Consider the following 27,371-nt stretch of genomic DNA (forward strand, 5'->3'; position numbering starts at 1 on the left):
CACTGTTTTACTGTCGTTTTTGCGGCTGTATTCGGCCGCTAGTGGTGCGGTTTTAACTCCCCGCTGGTGGCCGAAAAAGGGTTAAAACCGCTTGCATAGCGCGGCTATAGCCGCGGTATTGCCGCGGTATAGCCGTGCTGCCCCATTGATTTCACCGCTCCAAAGATGGGGCTTGCAGGAGTTTTTTTCTTCTCCTGCCAGCGCACCGCTTCAGTGTGAAAGCCCTCGGGCTTTCACACTGAACAAACAGCAGCGGCTGTTTTGGGTTGGTTTGCAGGCGGTATTTTTAGCGCAATAATGCCTGCAAACCACCCCAGTGTGAAAGGGGTCTTAGAGAAGAACTAAACCTTCCCAGACTTTTCAGCCAAGGATGCTGCCATCTTAGCCTCTGTTTGATCTGCAACTGCCATGGTGCTTTACATGTGATCAGTTATGGTACCAGCCATTTCATCTTTTGACAGTTTGGTTTAGAGCACAGAAAAATGTGACAGTTGGCATTCTCAACATTCCTTGAATGTAACTGTGTTTGAAACCATTAAATTGATGGGTTTAGTTTCACTTTAATACTAGCATGCAATGTCAAGCTGCAATAAAAAAAAAAAAGCAAACAAAAATCCTTTTTGTATTACAAAAGAGGTATAGACTCCAGAGAGAGTGAGATACGTTATATTGCCCCTGTACAAAGCATTAGAAAGAACAGTTGGTAAATGGAGATGATGAAACTTTCATTTATCCACCTGTCCTTCATTCATAGAGCGTTTTTCATTGCTGGAAGCTATAGTAAAGTTTCTATGAATGGAGGAAGGGGAGGAAAGGTTTATCATAGTCAGCACTCTTGACAGGTGCCTATGACAGGTATAATGTCTGTACTAACACTGCAGCTCTAGAACATTACCTCTGTGGGAGTATGGGGGGAGGCAGAGGTTGGAAGTTTTCAACTAAGAGCCATCACTAAGACAGCAGCCACCAGCACAAAGGACACTTCAAGATGAATGTAAGTATTGTCCCTTGTGCTGATCAAAAAAATAATAACAAACATAAGCTTTGAAAGTAAACCTTGGATATTCTGCATTTAAAGCAGTTCTATTTTTTCTTGGAGATAAAATATACTATTCTAACTAGACCACAGGAGTTTTGAAGGTATAGTTTTTACTAGCGCATTATGTACTGTATATGTTTAGATATATATATGTAAAACAAACACTCAACAACAAATCAAAAATGTAATCAGAACAGTGATACAATATTGCTGAATATTATTAGATGCTAGAACATAAGAAAAACATTCACCACCCTTCCAAAAAATGCATTTCTCAAAGTTGTCCACATGTATGATATATTGAGAGGAGAGAGGACATCTAACCGTGAGTTGCACCAACACTACACTAACATCAGTACACATAGGCACACTTGTCACTCCCTCATCGCCCCCCAGTCACTCCCTCATCGCCCCCTGTCACAGTGCCACCAAGTGCAGCTTTCAGATTTTTCACTGATCACTGTACTGGTGTCACTTGTGACACTAATCAGAGTTAGGGCGGTTAGTAGTAGGCCCAGGTAGGTCTGGAGTACCCCCCATTAACCCCTAAAAAAAGGTTTAACCCCTTGATTACCCCCCAGTTAACCCTTTCACCCCTTGTCACAGTAGCACTAGTATAGTGTATAGATCTCATTTCTGATCACTGTATTCGTGTCACTCGTGATTCTAAACAGCATTGGGGTAGTTAGCGGTTGTTGTTGATAGATTTAGGGTACCTGCCATATAGTCTCTAATTAAGGTTTAATCCCTTGATCACCCCCAGTTAACCCTTTCACTCCCTGTCACTGTGGCATTAGTTTAGTGTACAGATCTTGTTTCTGAGCACTGTATTAGTGTCATGGGTTAGCTAGTTAGCCTCAGTTAGGTGTCAGTGTCAATTAAGTTCAATTCCAGGCAGCGTAAGTTGTCCGTTGTTTGATTGCCAGTAGCGCTAACACCCATGCACACACCATATAGCTCCCTTACTAGTATAGTGTTTGAACGGATCAATATCTTTGATCTGATCAGATCTGTACTAGCGTCCCCAATAGTTTAGTGTCCCCAAAAATGTGGCATTAGCAGGATCAGCCCAGACACCTGCCAGCACCTGCGTTTAGCCCCTCTGCCCAGCCCAGCCCACCCAAGTGCAGTATGAAAAGATCACTGTTACTTACAAAACACAACACACAAAACTGCAGCGTTAGCAGAGTCAGGCCTTCATGTAAAAGCAATACTAGCGGCTAATTAGCCACTAGATTGCTTTTACGCTTCCCCCCTTTTCCGCTGCCTTCCATGGTTTTCTGGGGCTCTCTTGCCCCACCGAGGAAACCGAGACTGCAGCCGGTGGTTCCGCCAGCTGACCATATAGCTGATTGGAGACTAGAATGGCTCCATTCAACTCTATGGATTAAGAAACCGGAAGCTATGAACATTTCATGACTTTGGTTGAGTTCATGGAATATTTTATATTTTGCCACAAGTTTCAGGAAAGTTACAATTTTTTTCACAAAGTTTCACTAAATGTTATATTGCTCACAGATGTCATGGGTATATGTGAAATTACGCCCCCAAAATACATTCTGCTGTTTCTCCTGAGTACGGGGATACCACTTGAGTGAGACTTTTTGGGAGCCTAGCCGTGTATAGGACCCCAAAAACCAATCACTGCCTTCAGGCTTTCTAAGAGCGTAAAATGGTGATTTCACTCCTCACTACCTATCAAAGTTTTCTACTCCTATCACACTTGAGAAAGGAGCACACATGCCCGGTGGGGGTCTTGCATATGCTCTGAAATGCATTGTGTTTCCTAAAGCCCTCTGCTCCTCCCAGTGATGTCACATGCCATCTCAGATGCTGCGCTGCATGCTGCCATCCATGCGATCCAACCCAGAACAGCACGGACTCGGCCGGCATTTCTCCCTGTGACACCACGGTCGTGACTCATCTCTGGAGCAGCAGTATCTCTTCCATGGGGATGTTACCACCCACAGAAGGTTAGTTAATGGAGTTGTCTCCTGTGAGTTTATTTTGCTCTAATTGCCATGTCTATTAAATGATAAACTTTTCACTTTGTTCTTTTATCACAGCTTCGGAGGCCCTGAAAAGTCAAGATAGCACAAAACCCCCTCAAATTACCCTATTTTGGAATGGAGAAACCCCAAGCTATTTTCTGAGAGGCATGTTGAGTCCATGGAATATTTTATATTTTGCCATAAGTTTTGGTAAAATAAAAAAAAAATATTTTCCACAAAGTTTTCACTAAATGATATATTGCTTCCATATGTGAAATTACACCCCAAAATACATTCTGCTGCTTCTCCTACATATGGGGATACCACATGTGTGAGACTTTTTGGGAGCCTAGCCACGTACAGGACCCTTAAAACCAATCACTGCCTTCAGGCTTTATAGTTCGTAAAATGGTAATTTCACTCCCTCAATACCTATCACAGTTTGCTTTCTGTTTAATGACCCTCTGACTCCTTAGATGCATAGTTGACCTGTGCCAGTGACACAAAATACAGAAAACGCAGGGCCAGTATATCTCTTTTCTTTCTCTCTCTCTCTATTTTCTCTCTCTTTCTCTTTTCTTTAACAAATGCCCCTGTCCTTCAGAATACTTGTTATCACAGAGCAAGTAGAAAAAAATCTCAGAGAAGGACTGTTATACCTTGTACACACGACCGGTTTTGCCGTTGGAATAAACTCTGAAGGTTTTTCCTCACGGAATTCTGACGGAATTCCGCTCAAGCTGTCTTGCATACACACGGTCACACCAAATTCCAACCGTCAAGAATGCGGTGACGTACAACACGTACAATGGCACTAGAAAAAGGAAGTTCAATAGCCAGTGCGCCACCCTTTGGGCTCCTTCTGCTAATCTCGTCGGAACAGCATACAGACAAGCGTTTTTTCCGATAGTAATTTGTTCCGTCGGAAAAATATAGAACATGTTCTCTATCTAAGTCTATCTAAATTTTCGATGGAAAAAGTCCAATGGGGCATACACATGGTCAGAATATACGATGAAAAGCTCCCATCTGACTTTTTCTGATGGAAATTCTGACCGTGTGTACGCGGCATTAGTTACTCTCTTTTACTTTTTAAAATGTGTGAGAGGATCCAAAGCTCACTTGTAAACATCAGTTTATTGGTCAAAACACAATACTAGTGGAGGGCACAGAAGAAAGTGAAGATTTTTTCCCTGTCACTACTTTGAGGAAAATGTCTTCTGTCTATGACCACCTTCATGCTAGACTTTATTGAATCTCGTTGCAAACTTGATAGGAAAATAAGAAAAATATATTTTTTTCCTTTCTCACTCCTTCACCATTAAAAGATACAAGTCTTGATTTCTACAGAATACAAGATTTCTGCCATATTCATTCTAAAATAATTGCCACTGTTTATGCTTATGAGTGGATAGATCATAAATCATTATGAAATTTCTTACTCAGTAATTTATCCTGTTTGTGTCGGTGTGTGACTTTTTAATTTGGAAGGAAATACATGATTCAAATGAATTCCTTTTGTTGAAAACATCTTGTATCGCCTTATTGGACCATTTGTTAAACATACAGTATATTTTAAGCTAGCCATATATGGATCAAAATGTGGCCATTTCTGCAGGGACCATCCCAATTTTGATTCATGTATGGCCACTGTGATTAAGCATAAGTTGATCTACTGGTTGACTTCTGTTCAACTGACCTGTTGGGAAAAAATTTATTCAATCAGCACTTCAGGCTATAGACTGCAGTGCTGATCTGTGTATTCTGATGGTGGGGAAGTCACCCCGCTATCAGATAACAATAACACCACGATTACCCCATCCAGAGATCTGCTATTTAAATGAAAAAAAAACTGACCCATGTATGGCCAGCCTTACAAATTGGTGGATCTAACACTTCTAGCACTGTTAATTAAATAGGCAACATGGAAGCTGGAATATCCCCTGAAGATATAGCTGTGGTTTTACCTTGGCTGTTTGGGCAGTTGGAAGAACATCCAAACATTTACCCTTTTGGTTGGAGCTGAACTCCATGTATAAGGCCTCATTCACTGTGCATCTCCATGCAGGTAGTTCCATTTATGTCAATTGGGATGCAGTGGCTGCATGGGCACAGATGTTGCTTCCAATTTGACAGATGTGTGAGTGCAAGTGTGAGACAGTGTGTGTTTGGGGGCTGTGAACCTATAAATTGGGAGCAGTGGTTGTGTATGTGCAGCTATTGCATCCCAATTGACATGAATTGCTTGCAAGGAGATGCATAGAATACCTGTGCATGCATCCTGATTAACATGAATGGGACTGCATCTCTGAGAGGAAAGCAACTGACACACCTGTGAACCTAGAAACCCAATGAAGCCAATAATATATACTCTTGTATCCCTGTGTTTCTAGCGCCCCAGTGCTACAAAGGACACATAAACCTGTATTTCCATTACACAGTGCTACAAGAGATTCTAACACCAGTGTTGTGTTCTCAGCACTCTAGTTCTGCAATAAACTCTCACCCTTGTGTCTTGTGCACTTCCAGTATCTCCAGGGATCTCCATGTCTCCTACTACTTCTGTGTCACTCTGTGACCTTTCTGTATTCTAATCTTCCAGAGTTATTGTCTACATTCCTGAGATTGTCTACCAATATAGTACTACAACTTGGTTCCTTCTTCGGTCAGATGCTGCCCACTTGGGTATGTCTGAGGGTCACAACCTGGGAGCTGTCCTTTAAGAAAATCCATCTCCCCTTGTGGAGCGCACATGTGAATACCAGATGGCTTCTTATACTCTGTGCCTTGGCTCTTTTTAGAGCTCACACCTCCACCAAACTAATAGACAACACAGGAAGTCTACAACCCTTGGCCCTCATGTAACACATGAGACTAGACTTTATGAGAGTTGAATAATTCTCTGGACAAATCTAATAACTAATTGGGCACAGACGTGTTCAAGGAAGAAATAATGTTTTCCCATCTGTTATTGTAGGGGAACAGTTTCCTGTCTATGGCTACCTTTATGTAAAATATCAATCAATCATCCCATTTCCAAATTTGTATGAAAAATTTTCAAAGCAAGCCTGAACTGAAGATATTCAGGGGGGTTTTTGTTCCACTCCTTCTTAAACCTATAATAATAAAAAAAGATAAATGTTTTTTTTTCTGCAAAACACAACTTTTTTGCTGCATTCTCAGTTGATATCCTTTCAGCGTTTACATTCATGTGAGTGTGTGATTAGAACAACTTTATCTCCCGATCTCCTTCTGCTTTTGCACATCTGGCTCTTCGCTCCTCTTCAGAATATGTGTGTAAATCCTCTTCCTGCCCCTCCTTGACCTCTTTCACACATGAGGCCTTGTTCCTTAGGCCTGGTACACTCTGAGTTTTTTTTGTTCAACTAAGAGGGTTCAACGAAAAAAAAAACTGTCAGCTCTGGTGAGAGCCACTGTACTAACTATGTGAAGTTAGTACAGTGATCTCCCCTGCTGAGCTGTTGTGTTCTGAAAGGGGGACAGCCCCCACCAGAAAACTCTGCCATTGGCTGAAGGCGCTGATCAGGAGTCAGTCAGCTGCTGGTTTTCCCAGCATGTTTATCCATCAGAAGCTGGCCAATGGCCGGCTTCTGTCAGACAGGGTGGCATACACACGGGTCGCATATCAGATGTTTTTTTTTTATTCGGCTGATGTCTCCCAACATTTGGCCCTGTGTACGGGGCTTTACTCCTGTCTATATATGGAAATGATGGTTGGATGGGTCCCAAATTCTCTACTATATATCTAGTAATTTCCGTTTGGACGTCTAACCTGGACAACATGTGTTTTCTTTTTTTCACATGTGATACAGGCTGTTGTATTTCTTTGTAAAAACTCTAATAAACAGACATAGTTCCTGTATTCGGAAGACATCTTTTACCTCTTTACAGGTTTTTTAAATTATTTTACTGTATAATGTAGATTAAACAATATTCCAGTAATTCATTTACTGGTTATGTGTATAAATCGCTTTTATTTCTTTCATTTATATTAGCCATAATGTGCAATGTTTCTTAGATATCAATGTAGTTCAGTCAAGGCAATGTTTAAAGTTAAACTTTACCCACTTAAGCTCCAGGATATTTTACCCCCTTCATGACCAGGCCATGTTTTGCTATTCAGCAATGTGCTACTTTAAATGACAATTGCACAATCATGCAATGCTGTACCCCAATTACATTTATATCATTTTTTTCACACAAAGAGCTACATTTTGGTGGTCTTTGATCACCATCGGGTTTTCAATTTTTATTATATAAATGAAAAAAAATGTTTTTTTGGAAAAAAATATATTTTATACTTTGTTATAAACATATCAAATAGTAAAAAAAAATCTATGTATCATTTTATACAATTTTTAAAACATAAATGTAGTTTTCTTTTGGGGGCCTTTGATCACCACTGGGTTTTTACATTATTTACATTTTTATTATACTGTATACATGCAAAAAGACCAAAAATGTTGGGGGGGGGGGGTGTTATTTTACACTTTCTGTTATAAAACGTATCCACAAAAAAAAAAAAATCAAAGTTCTTTCATCATTTAGGCCAAAATATATTCTGCTACATGCTACATTTTTTAATCAAAAAATGTTTTATTGAAAAATAAAGGCATAGAAATAAAAAAAGTTTACAACAGTTCCAAGACAGTAACTTAAGTTTCTTGAACATTTTCAGAAAACATTTCACAAAATGCTTAATATACATCATTGGTATGAATCTAGCTTGCCTCTATCACAAAAGGACAGTATAGTGTGGTAGGTAAACAATAGAATCAAGCTCCCTGAGTCCCCACATCCTCTCTGCTACATGTCTTTGATAAATAAAATGTCAATAAGTGTATAGTAATTGGTTTGTGCAAAAGTGATACTGTCTACAAACTATGGTATACAGTGTAAAATGGAATTTATGGAGCTATGATTCTATACTGGTAATGGCAGTGTTCAGTGAGTTATAGTGGGACTGTGATAGTGTGCCAGGAAATCTGGCACTAGCTTACACTGGCTGGGGGGTACACTAACATCAAAACTGACACTAATACAGTGATCAGTGCTAATACTGTACACTGTCACTGTACTAATGACACTGGCTGGGAAGGGGTTAACATCTAGTGTCAATCAAAGGGTAACTGTGTGCCTAACAATGTGTAATGTATGTGCAGTCTTTACTTTACTATCTTGCTGTTTTTTCTCCCTGCTTTTTAGGGAGAAGAAACAGCCAGATCGCTGTTCACAGTACACAGAGTTCTTTGTTTTTGTAAACACAGAACTCTGTGTGTGATTGGACACAGCTGGTTGGCTGATTTCAGCTGAAAATATTGGCTGAAATCACAAACTCGTGCTGTGTCCAATCACACATGGGTCAGCAGGGAGCACGCTCATGCGCACCCCAAACCCGGAAGAAGGTTGATCATGTTCATGTACATGTTCAGGGGCTGTACCTGCTGCCCGCTCAGAGTATATTTACTATGAGCGGTCAGCGGGTGGTTAAAAGATCAGTACACATTGACATATTGTCGAGTTAAACTATTTAATGTTCCTTCAGTTGCTCAAGAGATTTGCTTAAAAGATATCTATATTTTGTTCTGTGTCTGCAAACTTTCTGCATCTGTTATGTATTGTCAACACTTTCCATGTGGTCATTTTTGTAAATTTTATGCTATAGCGAGTACAGTAGGAAATGCTGGAACTCAAAATGTTGGGAGATGGAGGGAGGCATCTAAAACTCCTGTCAATGTGTTTCTTTTGTAAACAGGAAAACTGTTTACTTTGTAAATGTCTATAAAATGCAATGAACTTTTTTGTTCATCTTTACAATTTAACAACCCTTTAAAACTTTATTAAGGAATTACATTTTTATATTCAATAAAAAAAAATCTATCAATTCCATGATCTCTGAGCACTGCCATCAAAAAGAAGTGAATTATATCTTTGTGACTATGATTCCCTAGAATGGATCCTGTATGGCATTTCCAGTCATTGGTGCTTGCTTGTTATAGACTCCTTTGCACAATGGCTTTGTCTCTCTCCGATGAACCTTCTGGTGTGATTGCAGTTGGAACCATTTTATAAAACACTTGTAACATTCCAGATTTTGATATGGCTTAATTTCCTTGTAAGACTTTTGTTGTTGGATCAGTGTATTTGAATGTCAAATATTTATCACATTCATTAAAAAGGCTTCTACCTAGCGTAGATTACTTAATGTTGCTTAAGATCTGCTTTCTATGAGAAATTGTTGCTACAGTCTTCACATGGTTTTTCTCTTGTGGAAATCCTCTGGTGTCAATATGTCCAATATAGTTTTGAAATGAAGGCTGCAAGGAACAGAACAGGCTACACATTGAGGATCTCGGCAGAGAAGGAAGAGGTATGAGTCTTGAAAGGGATACTGGAGAAGGATGTGTTTGAACATCTTAATGGCTTCGCTTTGGTGTGGATCATTTGATGTTTTGTAAGATTTGTTTTATTTGAGAAGCACATGTCACATTCTATACATTTAAATGGCTTCTCTCCTGTGTGAATCTTCTGGTGTTGAGTAAGACAATAATTTCGTGAGAAGGACTTGTTGCATTCTGAACATTTAAATGGTTTTTCTCCTGTGTGAGTCTTCTGGTGCTTATCAAGATTATACCCTTGAGAGAAGCACTTGTCACATTCTGAACATTTAAATGGTTTTTCTCCTGTGTGAGTCTTCTGGTGCTTATTAAGATTTTGCCTGTCAGAGAAGCACTTGTCACATTCTGAACATCTAAATGGTTTCTCTCCAGTGTGAGTCTTCTGGTGCCTATCAAGAATATACCTTTGAGAGAAGCAGCTGTCACATTCTGAACATCTAAATGGTTTTTCTCCTGTGTGAGTCTTCTGGTGCTTATTAAGATATTGCCTTTCAGAGAAGCACTTGTCACATTCTGAACATCTAAATGGTTTCTCTCCTGTGTGAATCCTCAGGTGTGACATAAGACTTTGTTTTAGTGAGAAGCACTTGTCACATTCTGAACATCTAAATGATTTCTCTCCTGTGTGAGTCTTTTGGTGCTTATCAAGATGATACCTTTGGGAGAAGCACTTGTCACATTCTGAACATTTAAATATTTTTTCTCCTGTGTGAGTCTTCTGGTGCTTATTAAGATTTTGCCTTTCAGAGAAGAACTTTCCACATTCTGAACATCTAAATGGTTTCTCTCCTGTGTGAATTCTCTGGTGTGAAATAAGACTTTGCTTTATTGAAAAGCTCTTGTTACATTCTGAACACTTAAATGGTTTCACTCCTGTGTGAGTCCTCTGGTGTTGAGTAAGATGAGCATGTCGTGAAAAGCATTTGCCACATTCGGAACATGTAAATGGTTTCTCCCCTGTGTGAATTCTCTTGTGTACAGCAAGATGACTTTCTGTTGAGAAGCATTTGCCACATTCTGAACATTTGAATGGTTTCTCTCCTGTGTGAATTCTTAGGTGTACAGTAAGGTTACAAAGTTGTAAGAAGCACTTGCCACATTCTGAACACTTAAACGGCTTCAATCCAGTGTGACTCCTCTGGTGAATATCGAGTTGTGACTTAAAAGTAAAACTTTTCTGGCACTCGGAGCACTCATATGGTTTCTGCGCTACTTGACTCATTCTGTTGATGAAGATCTGTTTAGCTGTAAAAGGTGTCAATACTTGCCTCACTTTTACCTATGTGAAAAAAATAAAAATAGATGTAAATTCAGAATCTTATTATTAACATTGGTAAGTCAGATTTTATGTTTTTGAGTCTTTTGTAATTTGTAATTGAACCATTTTGTTATTGCAAACAGCAGATTTATGTAATAAAAATCAATGACTCTGACAAATTATTGATGGATGACTTTACTATTTTTAAGGTTAATAATTCACCCACTTTTTTTTATTATTGTGATATTAGTTGGTTATTTTCCTATGCCCCGTACACACGGTTGGATTTTCCGATGGAAAATGTGTGATAGGACCTTGTTGTCGGAAATTCTGACCATGTGTAGGCTCCATCACACATTTTCCATCGGATTTTCCGACACACAAAGTTTGAGAGCAGGCTATAAAATTTTCCGACAACAAAATCCTTTGACGGAATTTCTGAGCGTGTGTACACAAATCCGACGCACAAAGTGCCACGCATGCTCAGAATAAATAAAGAGATGAAAGCTATTGGCTACTGCCCCGTTTATAGTCCCGACGTACGTGTTTTACGTCACCGCGTTCAGAATGATCGGATTTTCCGACAACTTTGTTTGACCGTGTGTATGCAAGACAAGTTTGAGCCAACATCCGTCGGAAAAAATCCTAGGATTTTGTTGTCGGAATGTCCGATTAATGTCCGACCGTGTGCACGGGGCATGACAGTAATGACTAGACAAGACAAGTTCTTCTCATCCAATTCCATTCTGCCAAAAAAAATAAGGATACAGGATAATAAGATTTTCAGTTCAGTACAGTGTTCAGTTATGTTTTTCAAAGCTACAAGAAGGAAATTAGAAGCCTGAGCTGTAAACATCTATTTTTTTTAAGCTGGGTACAGACTAGTAGAATTTTGGATGAAAATTCATACAATAGTTCTCAGTATATTCAAATGTCACTGAAAAGTAGTTCAAGACTTAATTTGCTTCTAATATTTTATTTTGGAGTGAATGGGCTTCACCAAATTAAATCCATATATGCTGATAAAAAATCATGCATGGGAGAAATAATTTCCATCCTGCTCCTTCAAATTTTCTCCTCACTGTGGTCAAAAACAAATGTTAATGATTTAAAAATGTCTAACACAATTCTACTAGTGTATATCCATCTTAACAGGGTCTTGCTGCAGGATTGGAAGTTCAGCCTGGCACACACATTACATTTTATTTCTCATTCAACGCAGCGGGATAAATAAAAAAAAAATGAAGGGCTCGCCATACTAACTATCCATTGTTAGTCTGGTGATCTCCCCGGCTGAGCTTTTGTGTTCTGACGGGGGAACTGCCCCCCTGACAGGACACTCTGATCAGCGCTCACAGCCATTGGCTGCTGGTCAGATGCTGGTTTTCCAGCATGCCCCTTGGACACACTGTCCAAATGTTGGCTGATTCCTGATGAACCAGCCAATATTCGGATCATGTTTAAGAGTGTATGTTGCTACAAAATTTCTAAACTGGACAAGGCAGCCATTATTACCAGATGATACACACATTTTGTAATTAACTACGGTAATTAACGAATAATTTTTAGCTGGGTTATATTAATGCAATTCAGATTACAGTAAGGGAAAACAAGCATAAATGGAGGAGAGCAACCCAAAATTTAGTAAACAATAGACAACTCCAGCACACAACAAAACAAGCTTTTACCCTAGTCAGAGACTAAAAAAAAATTCTAAAGAAGAGTGGAGACACAAAGTTTATACTCCAAATAAAATCTACCTGGACTAGTCTACACCCAAAAAACAATGGATCAAAGAGAAAAGTGGAACAATATGGTTGAGATACAGTCTTTACAAAAAAACACTATGAACAATAGTGTAGGTGAGCCTCTAGACTGACAACAGAAATGGTAAACAAACCAATAATTACTACCACAAATTCAGTTTACAAGTGCCAATAACAAATGCAGTTTACTGAGTCATTAGTGTGGTTCAGTCCAAACAAAACAGTCTCAAGGTCTATTAGGTATGCCAAATGCAACTTATTTTATACTCCAATCTAATTAATAATTATCAGCTTCGACAACCAGACTTCCAAAATGTTGTGCCTAAAGCTGGATACACACTATACAACTTTTGTTCAATTTCCTTTAGATTTACCTTTAATTATGTAGAGCCATGGCCCTGCCTGCCTACAGATTGAAAGTGTTTACGTTTGACCTTATACTGTATGGTTTTGGTAAAGCTAAAAGAAAAAAATCTAAAGAAATTTGTATAGTGTGTATCCAGCTTTAGAATGTTTTAACCATGCACAGAAAGACAACACCAAAAATAAAACTCGTCTATCTGCAATATACTTTTCACTCTGAAAACAATGGAAATTGTATTACTTGTAAATTCCCTAAAAACAGCAAAAAAACAATGTTCCTGTAGCTTTGCTGCAGATAAAAAAAAAACATGCCTTTAGTGGACACAAAATCTAAATACAAACATAATTGTCAAGCTATTTCCAAAAGAGAAAACAAAAGAAGACACACAACAAGTCACATTTTTGTGTTTTTTTAAAATAACCTACAATTAACAAGAAAAAAATTGCAAGATTTTTCACAAAACAACAGACAACACTAATTCAGTCCAATTCATATGTACCAACAATAAAGCAAAACCAAACAATGATTCAATAGAACTAAAGCTTGGTAAGCACAAAAGAAACAAACAAATTAAAAAACAAAAATTTCCAGCTCCATATATATTGACTGGGTTTTAATGGTTCTTCCAATATACCACTCCAAAATAATTATGGGATATTTATATAACAAAAATTCTGTGGTGTATCCTACCTTGTTTGAGTTTTTCTAATACACACAAATAATGCAAAAGGTACTCATTTTACCTAGATACAGTGCCTTGAAAAAGTATTCATACCCCTTGAAATTTTCCAAATTTTGTCATGTTACAACCAAAAATGGAAATGTATTTCATTGGGATTTTATGTGATAGACCAACACAAAGTGGTAGATAATTGTAAAGTGGAAGGAAAATGATAAATGGTTTTCAAAATTGTTTACAAATAAATATCTGAAAAGTGTGGCGTGCATTTACTCTGATACTCCTAACTAACAAGTGGAAGGAAAATGATAAATGGTTTTCAAAATTGTTTACAAATAAATATCTGAAAAGTGTGGCGTGCATTTACTCTGATACTCCTAACTAACATCTTGTGGAACAATTGCCTTCAGAAGTCACCTAATTAGTAAATAGAGCCCACCTGTGTATAATTTAATCTCAGTATGAATACAGCTGTTCTGTGAAGCCTTCAGAGGTTTGTTAGAGGACCTTAGTGAACAAACAGCATCATGAAGAGCAAGGAACACACCAGACAGGTCAGGGATAAAATTGTGGAGAAGTTTAAAGCAGGGTTAGGTTATAAAAAATATCCCAAACTTTGAACATCTCAAGGAGCACTGTTCAATCCATCATCCGAACATAGAAAGAGTATGACACAACTGCAAACCAAGCAAGACATGGCCATCCACCTAAACTGACAGGCCGGGAATTGAGAGCATTAATCATAGAAGCAGCCAAGAGGCCCATGGTAACTCTGGAGGAGCTGCAGAGATCCACACCTCAGGTGGGAGAACCTGTCCACAGGACAACTATTAGTCGTGCACTCCACAAATCTGGCCTTTATGGAAGAGTGGCAAGAAGAAAGCCATTGTTAAAAGAAAGCCATAAGAAGTCCTGTTTGCAGTTTGCAAGAAGCCATGTGGGGGACACAGAAAACATGTGAAAGAAGGTGCTATGGTCAGATGACACCAAAATTGAACTATTTGGCCTAAAAGTAAAATGCTATGTGTGGCAGAAAACTAACACAGCACATCAAATTGGACACACCATCTCCACTGAGAAACATGGTGGTGGCAGCATCAAGTTGTGTTTTTCTTCAGCAGGAACAGGAAAGCTGGTCAGAGTTGATGGGAAGATGGCTGGAGTCAAATACAGGGCAATCTTAGAAGATAACCTGTTAGAGTCTGCAAAAGACTTGAGACTGGGGCGGAGGTTCACCTTCCAGCAGGACAACAACCCTAAATATACAGCCAGATCTACAATGGAATGGTTCAGATCAAAGCATATTCATGTGTTAGAATGGCCCAGTCAAACTCCAGACCTAAATCCAATTGAAGATCTGTGGCAAGACTTGAAAATTGCGGTTCACAGATGCTCTTTATCCAATCTGAAAGAGCTTGAGCTATTTTGCAAAGAAGCATGGGTAAAAATATCACTCTCTAGATGTGCAAAGCTGGTAGAGACATCCCCAAAAAGACTTGCAGCTGTAATTGCAGTGAAAGGTGGTTCTACAAAGTATTGACTCAGAGGGGTTGAATACAAATGTACGCCACACTTTTCACATATTTATTTGTAAAAAATTTTGAAAACCATTTGTCATTTTCCTTCCAGTTCACAATTATGTGCCACTTTGTGTTGGTCTATCACATAAAAGGCCAATAACATACATTTACATTTTTGGATGTAAGATGACAAAATCTGGAAAATTTCAAGGGGTACAAATACTTTTTCAAGGCACTGTAGGATTGCTGTGACTTTACCTCAGCTTGTTCATTTTAAGCTTTGGCCAATAAAACCTGGAAACTGATTGATTTCTGTGCAGAAGTGAGCCTGATTTTGCATTCTCCTGCTTTAGTAAATAAACCTTACTGTGCAGTGGCGGCCCGTGCATTATGGGTGCATGGGCGCTGCTCCCCTAACACCACCGCCGCCCTCCCTATCCTTTCAGGACACCGGGCGTATGAATTACAATTGCAAGGATATGCAGGGGTGTGTCTTTTGAAGCACCTGATAAGAGCCAGAGGCTCTAATAAGCTTCAAAATAGGGTGGGCTTGGAGCGCAGAGCATGCGCCCTGATCCCACTCAGTTGTGTGACACTAGCGAATGAATATTCACTATTCTGCCACATTCTCCTCCTGGCCAATCAGGAAGCGCCTATTGACCAGGACACACTTCTGTGTTCCAATCGGCTGAAAGGAGAATGTCTGTGTCCTCGCTGGAGCAGCCCTGCTCTTCCTTCTCCCTGTCTCTGTGTCTCCTCCATGCCTCCACTGGGTAAGGTGATCGCCGCTGCCTGTGTCTTCCGCGGGGGGGGTTGTTGGTGTAGCGGAGTGATCGCCGCTGTTGCTGGAGACACAGACAGCGGTGATCACCCCACTGTGCCAACAACCCCCTGTGGGAGACACAGGCATCGGCGATCATCCTGCAGCACCAACAAACCTGCCAACAATCACCGCTGCCTGTGTCCCCCGTGGGGGGAGGGTAGTGTTGGTTGTGCCGCCCTCCAAAAATAGTAAGCGCCAGCCGCCACTGGTACTGTGTCATATCAAAGTTTGTATGATTAATTCTTCATCAAACTCAAAGCTAGCTATGCGGAAAAAGGTCAAATAATTTCAGCATAGGGAAAAAGGTCTAGACAAGCAACAACACCATTATCCTGCAACAATGTTTCACCGTCATAAAAGGACAGCTTTTTCAAGTGAGTTGGTATAGTCAAATGACCAAACATGTAAATGGGGATCAATATGCTCAGAGTGGCGCAAAAAAGGAAATGACTACAGCAGGAAATTATGTCAAAAAGCCAGAATAAAATTTAAAGAGATAGGGCCACTTTTTTTTAAATCAAGTAATTTCTTATTTTTATTATTAAACATTTAATACAAAAAATAATACCAAATCTATATCATTATGGGGACAACCCCCCCCCCCCCCCCCACAAAAAAAAGGGACACCTTATCATATACATTCAGTTACATAAGTAAAAAAAGAAAACCATAACAAGAACAAACAAACCTAGTACCTCTCGGACTAAGATAACTAGCATATAATCATGTACTTAAAATAAGCAAAACGTAACACTGCACGGAGGCATAGACGCATATTACATATTGAGTTTATCAACCCTGGTTACTATAAACTACCTATTCCATAAATCAAACTATAACAGCTTCCTCTTGTCGACATCCAATAACCCCTTTCTTAAAGACTAATTTCTCCTCTCTTCTCTTGCACATCCCCCTCACTTTTTCCTCCTTTCTTCCCCCCTTTCCTTCTGTACTCTTTATTACTAGACAGACTGTTATATAATAAATAGCTGGAATCTATCCAGTAGGACCATATTTTTTCACATTTTTTGGGTGTTTCTCTATGTTTATACATTAACATTTCTCTTTTTAGTATATAATTAAGTTTCTCACACCATTGTTTATGAGTTGGAGGAGAAGGAGAGGTCAATTTTTGTAAAATAAGTTTACGTGCTAAATATAAGGACCTAATCCACATAGTGTGCATTTCTTCTGGTAACACTCCATCAGGAATTATTCCTAACAGTGCAAGTTTAGGAGTCCCTATCACTTCAGTAGAACATAATGAATTTAAGGTTATGAACACTCTTTCCCAATAACGATAGAGTTTTTGGCATCGCCAAAGCATATGAATAAGGGAACCATTGGATAAAGAACAGCAAGGGCATAATGGTGTTATAAATTTTCCCCAGGCATGGAGCTTTTGTGGAGTATAATGAGCCCTGTGTAAAATAGAAAGTTGAGTCAACCTTTGGGATGGCGAGAGAGATATCTCAGGTAATACCTCCAATGCCTGTGTCCATTCCTCCTCGTCCAAATCTTCTATATCCCTTTGCCAACGGATAAAACTATTTACTTGTATTAGAGTACTATCTGCAGTTTGTAAAATAGAATAAAGGTCCCCTATTAACCCTCGTTTTGTGCAAAATACAGAAAATGCCTTCTATAATACCTTAGAGGGATTATATTGTAATTGAAATTTAGAGGTCTGACTTTGTAATGCATGACATATTTAGAGATGTTGATAAAAATCATTATTCGATAACTGGTAGCGATTTTTTAGTTTTCCCCTTCAAATAACTGATATAACTGATATTATTCCGGCTTTTTTTCCACTCTAAAAATTCAGAAAAACAGTGAAAAACAGTAATTATCCCATATAGGCATATGTCTCGTATAGCCCTCATGTTGAGTAAAAGTTTGTACTACCTCCCATAACCTATGGATTAGATAAAAAGTAGGGAACATTCTTTTATTATGGAATTGATGAGCGACTATTGATTGAACTAAGGGAGCCATTTTAAATTGGGATAATATAATCTTCTGTATAGGGTCCTGCATGTCTACATCCTCCCAACCATACCAATGTTGTAATTGTGATCCAATAAAATAAAATCTTGCGTTAGCCATAAAAGGACAGCTTTTTCAAGTGAGTTGGTATAGTCAAATGACCAAACATGCAAATGGGGATCAATGTGTTCAGAGTGGCGCCTGGGACCATATGCAAAAAAAAGGAAATTACTTCAGCCGGAAATTATGTCAAAAAAGCCAGAATAAAATTTAAAGAGATAGAGCCACTTTATGGTACAAAACCATCTATACACTGTAGAAAAGAAATCACCATCTGGTGGATAAGTGGCTAATAATAACATTCAATTCAAATATTTATCATATACAAATGCAAAATTATATAAGAAGCCATCAGCTATCTGGATTTTTTTTTCATTTGCATACACACCTGCTAAGCTGTTGCTCCTAGTATACAGATCATATGTTTTATAAACATTAATATGGCACACTGCTTCTAAATAATGTGATCTGTTGTACAACATTCAAGTTATTTTGAAGTTTGTATGGAACTTACAATGACTGGAAGGAAGTGATACAGAGAAATTCTCTGCAATGATTTATGAACTCTGATATAGTGTAGAATTTTCATTTGGCTTATTGTTACTGTGTGTATGGAACCTATGAAACATTTAGACAAAATAAAAACGAATACAGCACCTGGACCAGATGGTTTACACCCACAAACCCTGAGAAAATTTTGCCCTGTTATATCAAAGCAATTGTTTCTAATTTTTGGAGTTTTTAATGACTGGCTCAGTACCAATAGATTGGCCCAATGCTAATGTGGTGCCTATATGTAAAAAGGGATCTAAGTCATTATCAATTAAGAATAGACTGTTAGTTTTAACTTCTAAAGTCGGATAGATACATGAGAGTGTAAAAATACACACATTTGAGTTTTTGCTATAAAACAATATTATAAGCAATAGCCATCATGGAGTAAAAAACGTGAAGTTGTCAAAAAAAAAAGGATTTCTATACTTTTCAGCCAAGAAAGCCGCCATCTTAGCCTTTGTTTAATCTGCAAATGCCATGGTGCTGCACATGTGATCAGTAATGGCACCAGCCATTTAATTATTTGACAGTTTGGTTAAGAGCACAAACATTCCTTCAATTTAACTGTGTTAAATTAAACATTAAATTGTTGGGTTAAGCTCCACTTTAATACTAGCATGCAATGCCAAGCTGCAATTTCTAAAGAAATCAAAATACTTTCTTGTATTATAAAAGAGACTCCAGAGAGGGTGAGAGACATAATATTTCCCCTGTACAAAGCATTAGAAAGAACAGGTGGTAAATGGAGGAGATGAAATTTTCATTCATCCATCTGTCCTTCATTCATAGAGCATTTTTCATTGCTGGAAGCTATAGTAAAGTTTCTATGAATGGAGGAAGGGGAGGAAAGAGGGGTCATAATCAGCACTCTTAAAAAGTGCCTATGATAGGTATAATGTCTGTACTAACACTGCAGCTCTAGAACATTACCTCTGTGGGAGTATGGGGGGAGGCAGAGGTTGGAAGATTTCAACTAAGAGCCATCACTAAGACAGCAGCCACCAGCACAAGGGACACTTCTCAATGTAAGTATTGTCCTTGTGCTGATTAAAATCATAATAATAAACAGGCTTTAAAAGTAAACCTTGGATATTCTGAATTTAAAGCAGTTCTATTTTTTCTTGGAGATAACATATATTATTCTAACTAGACCACAAGGGTTTTGAAGGTATAGTTTTTACTTGCTCACTATGTACTGTATGATATATTTTTCTGTATTGCAATATATTTTGGCTGGATTAGATGAAACTAGACAATACATAATAATAAGCATTAAATGTTCAAGTTGTTAATCATCTATTTTAAGCATACAACCTACAACCAACACAATAGACAAAATTAAAAATTCTATATAAAACAAAAACTCATCAACAAATCAAAAACAAATCAAAACAGGGATACAATATTGCTGAATACTAAAACATGTGTAGAGGTGTACAGTCATACAATGTATAGATACCTGGTATGGTGTAGTATAGAGATGCCAGAACAGCCCCTTGTTCCTCTGAGCTGCCTGCAATACATGTAAATGACTGAGCTCTGCTTCACTTTATATACAATTCACCAACATGAGGTGGGTTTAGACTTGCTAAACAGGTTTAATCTACTTAAAAATTGCATGTTTTATTATGCTTATTGTACAGTGTGACTATCCTTTGTTTAAACTCACTATCCAAGTCATTAGCATTTTAATACTGGGAGAAAATATAACAGGAAGGAAACAAATTAAAATGCATGATCACTGGCTCAACTGATACCAACAACAGATGACACAATCATTTATGAATTGAATCATGAATGAATTGGCCATCAAATACTTTGTGGTCTTTCCTCAAAACTGTTTGTTTCCCTTAGATATTGTTGCATGAATGACACAGATTCCCAAGTAACCGGTAATATTTAGGGTGTCTCTAAATTGATCCATCCTGTCACCAATTCATGGCCTAATATGATTCTCAGCTCATGTTTTGCTTTATAAGTTTATCAAAGAAGGCTATAAAGTATTTTTTCCTGAGAAAAACAGAAAGCAAATGGCATTTTCAGAGCAAAGGCGCTAACCTCCTTCTGAAAATGGTGTTTGCTTTCTAATTACTGATCTCTGACTCCTTCGCTGCATAGTTAATCTGTGTCAGTGACCCAAAATACAGAAAACCAGGGTCAGTATGACATCTCGTTTCTTTCTCTCTCTCTCTCTCTATTTTCTCTCTCTTTCTCATTTCTTTAATAAATGCCTCTGTCCTTCAGAATACTTGCTATCACAAAGCAAGTAGAAACATTTCTCAGAGAAGGGATGTTACTCCCTTTACTTTTTAAAATGTGTGGGAGAGGATCCAAAGCTCACTTGTAAAACATCAGTTTATTGGTCAAAACACAATACTAGTGGAGGGCACAGAAGGAAGGATTTTTCTCTGTCATTAATTTGAGGAAAATGTCTTCTGTCTATGATTACCTTCATGCTAGACTTTATTGAATCCCACTGCAAACTTGATAAGCAACTGACACAATAAATATAAGAAATCAGTACATTTAAATAGCAGACACAATTTCTGTACTGAGATTTCTAGTAAAAGTTAAAAAAAAGAACTTCAAGGCTGTAATACATTCAAAATTACATACATTTTTAAAATGTAAAAAATACAAGTGTGCTATTTTAAAAAAGTTAACATACCTGGAATGATATACTATAGAAATGTCTCAGCAGCTCCCCGTTGTTTTCACCTGCTTGTAAATTCTAGTAACTGACTGAGCTTTGGCTTGCCTTAAATAGCTAGCACCTCCCTTTTTGGTGGGAAAATGAACTATGCCAGGTTATAGCAGAAACTATTTTTTTACTCCCAATAAAATCTACCTTGACGAGTCTGAGTCTACACCCAAAACACAATAGACCAAAGAAACAAGTGGAACATTAGGGTTGAGATACAGTGTTTACAATAAACACACTATGAACAATAGTGTAGGTGAGCCTCTAGACTGACAACAGAAATGGTAAACAAACCAATAATTACTATCACAAATTCAGTTTACAAGTGCCAATAACAAATTCAGTTTACTGAGTTATTAGTGTGGTTCAGCCCAAACAAAATAATTTCAAGGTCTATTACTGTAAGTACTAACAAAAAAAGAAAGACATATGGGAATCCTGCTTAATATATATAGTTATACTAGGAGGGTATGTATCATGAAACAAATACTCGAAACATAAACACAAAAAACAAAAAAGATATACCACACCCATAAAGAGTTACCTATTAAATTTATTGAAATACAAAATGTAAAAAACATCAGCATGCGGCACCAAACTGGTCCCCCTAAAAACCAACACCCCCCACATATATCCACCCGACAGAATAACCTCTAAACCACTCTCCCCAAACCCAGCCCTGATAAAGAATCACCCCCCCTCCACATTTTTATATTTTGCATTTCGATAAATTTGATAGGTAAATCTTATGGGTGTGATGTATCTTACATGTTTTTTGTGTCTATGTTTCGAGTATTAGTGTAAGTCTGCAAAATACTTTCTTGTATTACTAAAACATTTATAGACTCCAGAGAGAGAGAGACATAATATTTCCCCTGTACAAAGCATTAGAAAGAACAGGTCGTAAATGGAGAAGAATAAAATTTCATTTATCTATCTGTCCTTCATTCATAGAGCGTTTTTCTATGCTGGGAGCTATAGTAAAGTTTCTATGAATGGAGGAAGGGGAGGAACGGGTGGTCGTAGTCAGCACTTTTGACAAGTGCCTATGACAGGTATAATGGCTGTATTAACCCCACAGCACTAGAACATTACCTCTGTGGGGGTATGGGGGGGGCAGAGGTTGGAAGATTTCAACTAAGAGCCATCACTAATGCCCTGTACACACGGTCGGATTTTCCGACGGAAAATGTGTGATAGGACCCTGTTGTCGCAAATTCCGACCGTGCGTGGACTCCATCACACATTTTACATCGGATTTTCTGACACACAAAGTTTGAGAGCTTGCTATCAAATTTTCTGACAACAAAATCCGTCGTCGGAAATTCCGATCGTCTGTACACAAATCTGACGCACAAAGTGCCACGCATGCTCAGAATAAATAAAGAGATGAAAGCTATTGGCTACTGCCCCGTTTATAGTCATGACGTACGTGTTTTACGTCACCGCGTTCAGAATGATCAGATTTTTCGACAACTTTGTGTGACCGTGTGTATGCAGGACAAGTTTGAGCAACATCCGTCGGAAAAAATCCTAGGATTTTTTTGTCGGAATGTCGGATCAATGTCCGACCTTGTGTACGGGGCATAAGACAGCGGCCACAAAGTACAAGGACACTTCTTAATGAATGTAAGCATTGTCCCTTGTGCTGATTAAAAAAATAATAATAATAAACATAGGCCTTAAACGTAAGCCTTGGAAATTCTGCATTTAAAGTACTTACATTTTTTCTTGGAGATAAAATATACTATTCTAACTAGACCACAGGAGTTTTGAAGGTATAGTTTTTACTTGCTCACCATGTACTGTATGATATATTTTCTGTATTGCATGATATTTGGCTGGATTACATGAAAATAGACAATAGGAACTTAACCACTTCCCATCCGTCATATAGCAATATGACGTGCGTAAAGTGGTTCAGTTATCCTGGCTGGACGTCAAATGACCTCCTTCAGGATAACCCATGATCGTGAGCCCACGGGGGCGCACAGCACGGCAATCAGTGGTGTGATGTGCCAGTTTGACACACTGCATCTCCGATCTGGGTAAAAAACCCTCTGACGGAGCCTCTTCATCACGTGATCAGCTGTGTCCAATCACAGCTGATCACAGTGTAAACGGGAAGAGCCGTTTATCGGCTTTTCCTCCACTCACTTCTGACAGACGTGAGTAGAGGAGAGCTGATCGGCTGCTCTCCTGACAGGGAGGGTCTGCGCTGATTGATTATCAGTGCAGCCCCCTGAGGATGCCCACCCAGGACCACCAGGGATTCCACCCATGGCCACCAGGGATGCCACCCAGGACCATCAGGTATGAACTTTAGAAGTGCCAATCAGTGGCCATTGTAGATGCCAATCAGTGCCCAGCAGTAAAGCCTGCCAGTGCCTGCTCATCAGTGCTGCCTATCAGAGCCATCTATCAGTGCCCATCAGTGCCACCCATCAGTGCCGCCTATCAGTGCCACCTATCAGTGCCCATCAGTGCCACCTATGACTGTCCATCAGTGCCACCTATCAATGCCCATCAGTGATGCATATGCATGCCACCTATCAGTGCCCATCAGTGCTGCCTATCAGTGCCTATCAGTGCTGCATATTAGTGCCTCATCATCAGTGCCCATCAGTGCCACCTCATTACTGCCACCTCACAAGTGCCTATCAGTGCCGCCTCATCAGCGCCTGTCAGTGAAGGAGAAAACGTCTTTATTTACAACATTTTATAACAAAAACAAAGAAAAACATTTTTTCAAAATGTTCGGTCTTTTTTTATTTGTTTAGCAAAAAAAAAAAAACCCAGTGGTGATCAAAACCAAAAGAAAGCTCTATTTGTGGAACAAAATGATAAAAATTTTGTTTGGGTACAGTGTTGCATGACGCGCAATTGTCATTCAAAGTGCAACAGCTCTGAAAGCTGAAAAATGGCCTGGGCAGAAAGGGGGAAAAGTGCCCGGTATTGAAGTGGTTAATAAGCATGTATGTTAAAGTTAACCATCATCTAGTTTAAGCATGTAACCTACAAATAAAACAACAGACAAAGTTAAAGGAGGATAAAATATTGCTGAATACTAGAACATAAGAAAATAATTGACCCCCCCCCTAAAAAATGCATTTCTCAAAGTTAAAGCAAACATACACATCTGTACAAGTGTACAGTCATACAATGTATAGATACCTGGTATGGTTTAGTACAGAGATGCCAAAACAGCCCCTTGTTCCTCTGACCTGCCTGCAATACATGTAAGTGACTGAGCTCTGCTTCACTTTATATACAATTCATCACAATTCACCAACATGAGGTGTGGCTTTAGATTTGCTAAAAGAGTTTAATCTACCTAAAAAGGGCATGTTTTATTTTGCTTATTGGACAATGTGACTATCCTTTGTTTCCACTCACTATCCAAGTCATTATCATTTTAATACTCCTAGAGAATATAACAGGAAGGAAACTTAAATAAATACTATACATGATGACTGGCTCAACTGATACCAACAACCGATGACACAATCATGTCTTTATGAATTGAATTGACAATCAAATACTTTGTGGTCTTTCCCCAAAATCGTTTGTTTAGATAGTGTTGCATGAATGACATGGATTCTCAAGTAATCAGTTATATATAGGGTGTCTTTAAACTGACCCATCCTGTCACTAATTCATGGCCTAATGTGATTCTCAGCACAGGTTCTGCTTTATAAGTATATCATAGAAGTATATCAAAAAGGTTGTAAAAAGGTGCTAACCTCCTTCTGAAAATGCTGTTTGCTTTCTCTTTAATGACCCTCTGACTCCTTAGCTGCATAGTTGACCTGTGCCAGTGACACAAAATACAGAAACCACAGGGTCATTATGACATCTCTTTTTTTCTATCTCTCTATCTCTATTTTCTCTCTCTCACTTTTTTTTAACAAACGCCTCTGCCCTTCAGAATACTTGCTATCACAAATGTGTGGGAGAGGATCCAAAACTCACTTGTGAAACATCACTTTATTGGTCAAAACACAATACTAGTGGATGGCACAGAAGGAAGTGAAGATTTTTTTCCCCCGGTGATTACTTTTGAGGAAAATGTCTTCTATGACTAAATTCATGTTAGACTTTATTGAATCTCGTTGCAAACTTGATAAGCAACTGATAAATTAAATATAAGAAATCAGTAAATTTAAATAGCAAACACAATTTCTGTAAAAGGATTTCTAGTAAAAGTGAAATTGAACTTTGAGGCTGTAATACAATCAAAATTAAATACATTTGTAAGATGTAAAAAAAAAACAAGTGCACAATTTTAAAAAGTAAATATACCTGGAATGATATATTATAGAAATGTCTCAGCAGCTCTTTGTATTCTGGCCTGCTTGTAAATTCTAGTAACTGACTGATCTCTGCCTCACCTTAAATACAGTGTATAAACATTCAGAAATATGGAGTGATGGGGGGTCCGGACGTGCAGCTGGAGAGACGTGTGTGAGCTGAGCTCCTCATAGCCCGCAACAATCTGGAGCCATCCGTTGTTTCTGCTCATCATACCACAGTCACAAACTGCACGCTTTGTTCCCAGACTTCTGCTGATCAGTTCTGGGGGTATATTTCTGCCTCCTATCAGCCAGATCCCCTCCGTAATTAAGGATTCCCCTCTGCCATCGGGACCCTCCGCCGCCATCTTGGGGCCTACAGGCAGGCTTGCTGCTCTTTACCTCTGATCGTGCGGATTGAAGGGTGGATAGATTGATCGCACGTCTTAGAGGATCACATAAACTCTGAGTGACAAGCGGACTGCTCTGCCAACACAGAGGGATTGCGAGGTTCCATCCGGCGGCCGGCCTGAGCATATCGCGGCCTACTAATTAGACGCGGCCTGCGGCCTGGATTACGGGCGCTCTCCTGGGACACTGTAAGTAGGACATTCCGCAACATCTCCCTCAACCGAGTCCCCAGGAGACAAAGGCCTACCTGATCCTCTATTTCAACCTCCCTGGGGGAGTCCTGGGGACCGGAGGCGGCCGTGTACACCTTCCCGGCGGCCGTCCCTTGAGATAGCCCGTGGCTTCTGCCTACCCCTGGAAGCCGGCGGCCATATTGGGACTCCAAGCTACACCCAGTGACACTCATTTCATTCCTTAGGCTGCACAGGCTCTCACAGAGTGCTGGGGACTGTGGATATTGTCTCCTCTTTCTCAGGCTGATGGTGGGGAGGAGGGGAGGTGTAAGCAGGGGGATCTAAGGATCCAGATGGAGCTTGCTATTACTTATGAAAAGGATGCAGCTTAAATAAACTCAGGGTCCTAGCCTGCTCACTGAGACCTTCGTACAACAACTATAGCTATACACAGTGTCGGAAGTAAGCCTGCAAGTTTGATCACTAAATCCTCTGCATACCTCATGGGCAAAGTTGGCCAACAGCAACAATACTACAAATCACTGATTGTACCACGAGAAGAACCAAACATGGAACGTTTTGTTACCAGATCACAACCTACCTCCTCTAATCCTTCCGCAAATCCTTTTGCCCTGCTGGATCCCTCTTTAGACTCGGAAGATGCTACAAGCTCCTCTCTGACCAACTCGCAGATACATGCACCCACTCTGTCACCCTCAAATGCGACTCTTACCCCTGACATCCTGGACTCCAAGCTACAACTTTTACTTCAACAGATTACGTCCAATGTCTCGGCTGAGGTAAGCAAACTAGCTGCCGAATTGAGGGGGGAAATCACCCAAATTGGTGATCGCACAGACACTCTAGAGAACAATTTTGACGAAATGATAAATTACGTACAAGCAATTGAGGAGGAAAACCATACTTTACGCCTTTCCGTATCTCAACTACAAATACAACAGGAGGATTTGGAAAATAGAGAAAGAAGAAAAAAACCTACGATTCAGAGGGATACCCGAGTCGGTGGGTGATTCTGAGCTCCGAGCCTACCTCCTGAGCCTTTTCAACTCTCTAGCTCCCTCGGTGGTAGATATAGATTGGCGCTTGGATAGGGCCCATCGATCTCTGGGTCCAAAGCCTCCGGCTGGAGCTAGGCCAAGAGATGTCGTGGTACGTTTTCACTTTTTTGAAAGCAAGGCGGCACTAACTATGGCGACTCGCAATAAATCCCAAATAATGTTCAAGGGTGCTAAATTGCAGATCTTTAGCGACCTCTCTCCCATCACCCTCGCTAAACGTAGGAACTTACGTCCCCTTACTTCACATCTGCA

General features: G+C 39.3%; 1 protein-coding gene across 1 annotated transcript; it reads right to left on the reverse strand.

Annotated features, from left to right (window-relative positions):
- Positions 1 to 9,387: 9,387 nt before the first annotated feature.
- On the reverse strand, positions 9,388 to 25,824 carry LOC141134058 (uncharacterized). The gene is made up of 4 exons (XM_073623644.1): positions 25,692 to 25,824; positions 25,467 to 25,555; positions 10,190 to 10,728; positions 9,388 to 10,105 (listed from the first exon to the last, which is right to left on the reverse strand). Exons 1-4 carry the CDS (start codon positions 25,822 to 25,824, stop codon positions 9,388 to 9,390), a joined length of 1,479 nt encoding a protein of 492 aa, XP_073479745.1.
- Positions 25,825 to 27,371: the final 1,547 nt, after the last annotated feature.

The sequence above is a fragment of the Aquarana catesbeiana genome, linkage group LG03 (assembly GCF_042186555.1).
Source record: "Aquarana catesbeiana isolate 2022-GZ linkage group LG03, ASM4218655v1, whole genome shotgun sequence".
Classification (NCBI taxonomy): domain Eukaryota; kingdom Metazoa; phylum Chordata; class Amphibia; order Anura; family Ranidae; genus Aquarana; species Aquarana catesbeiana.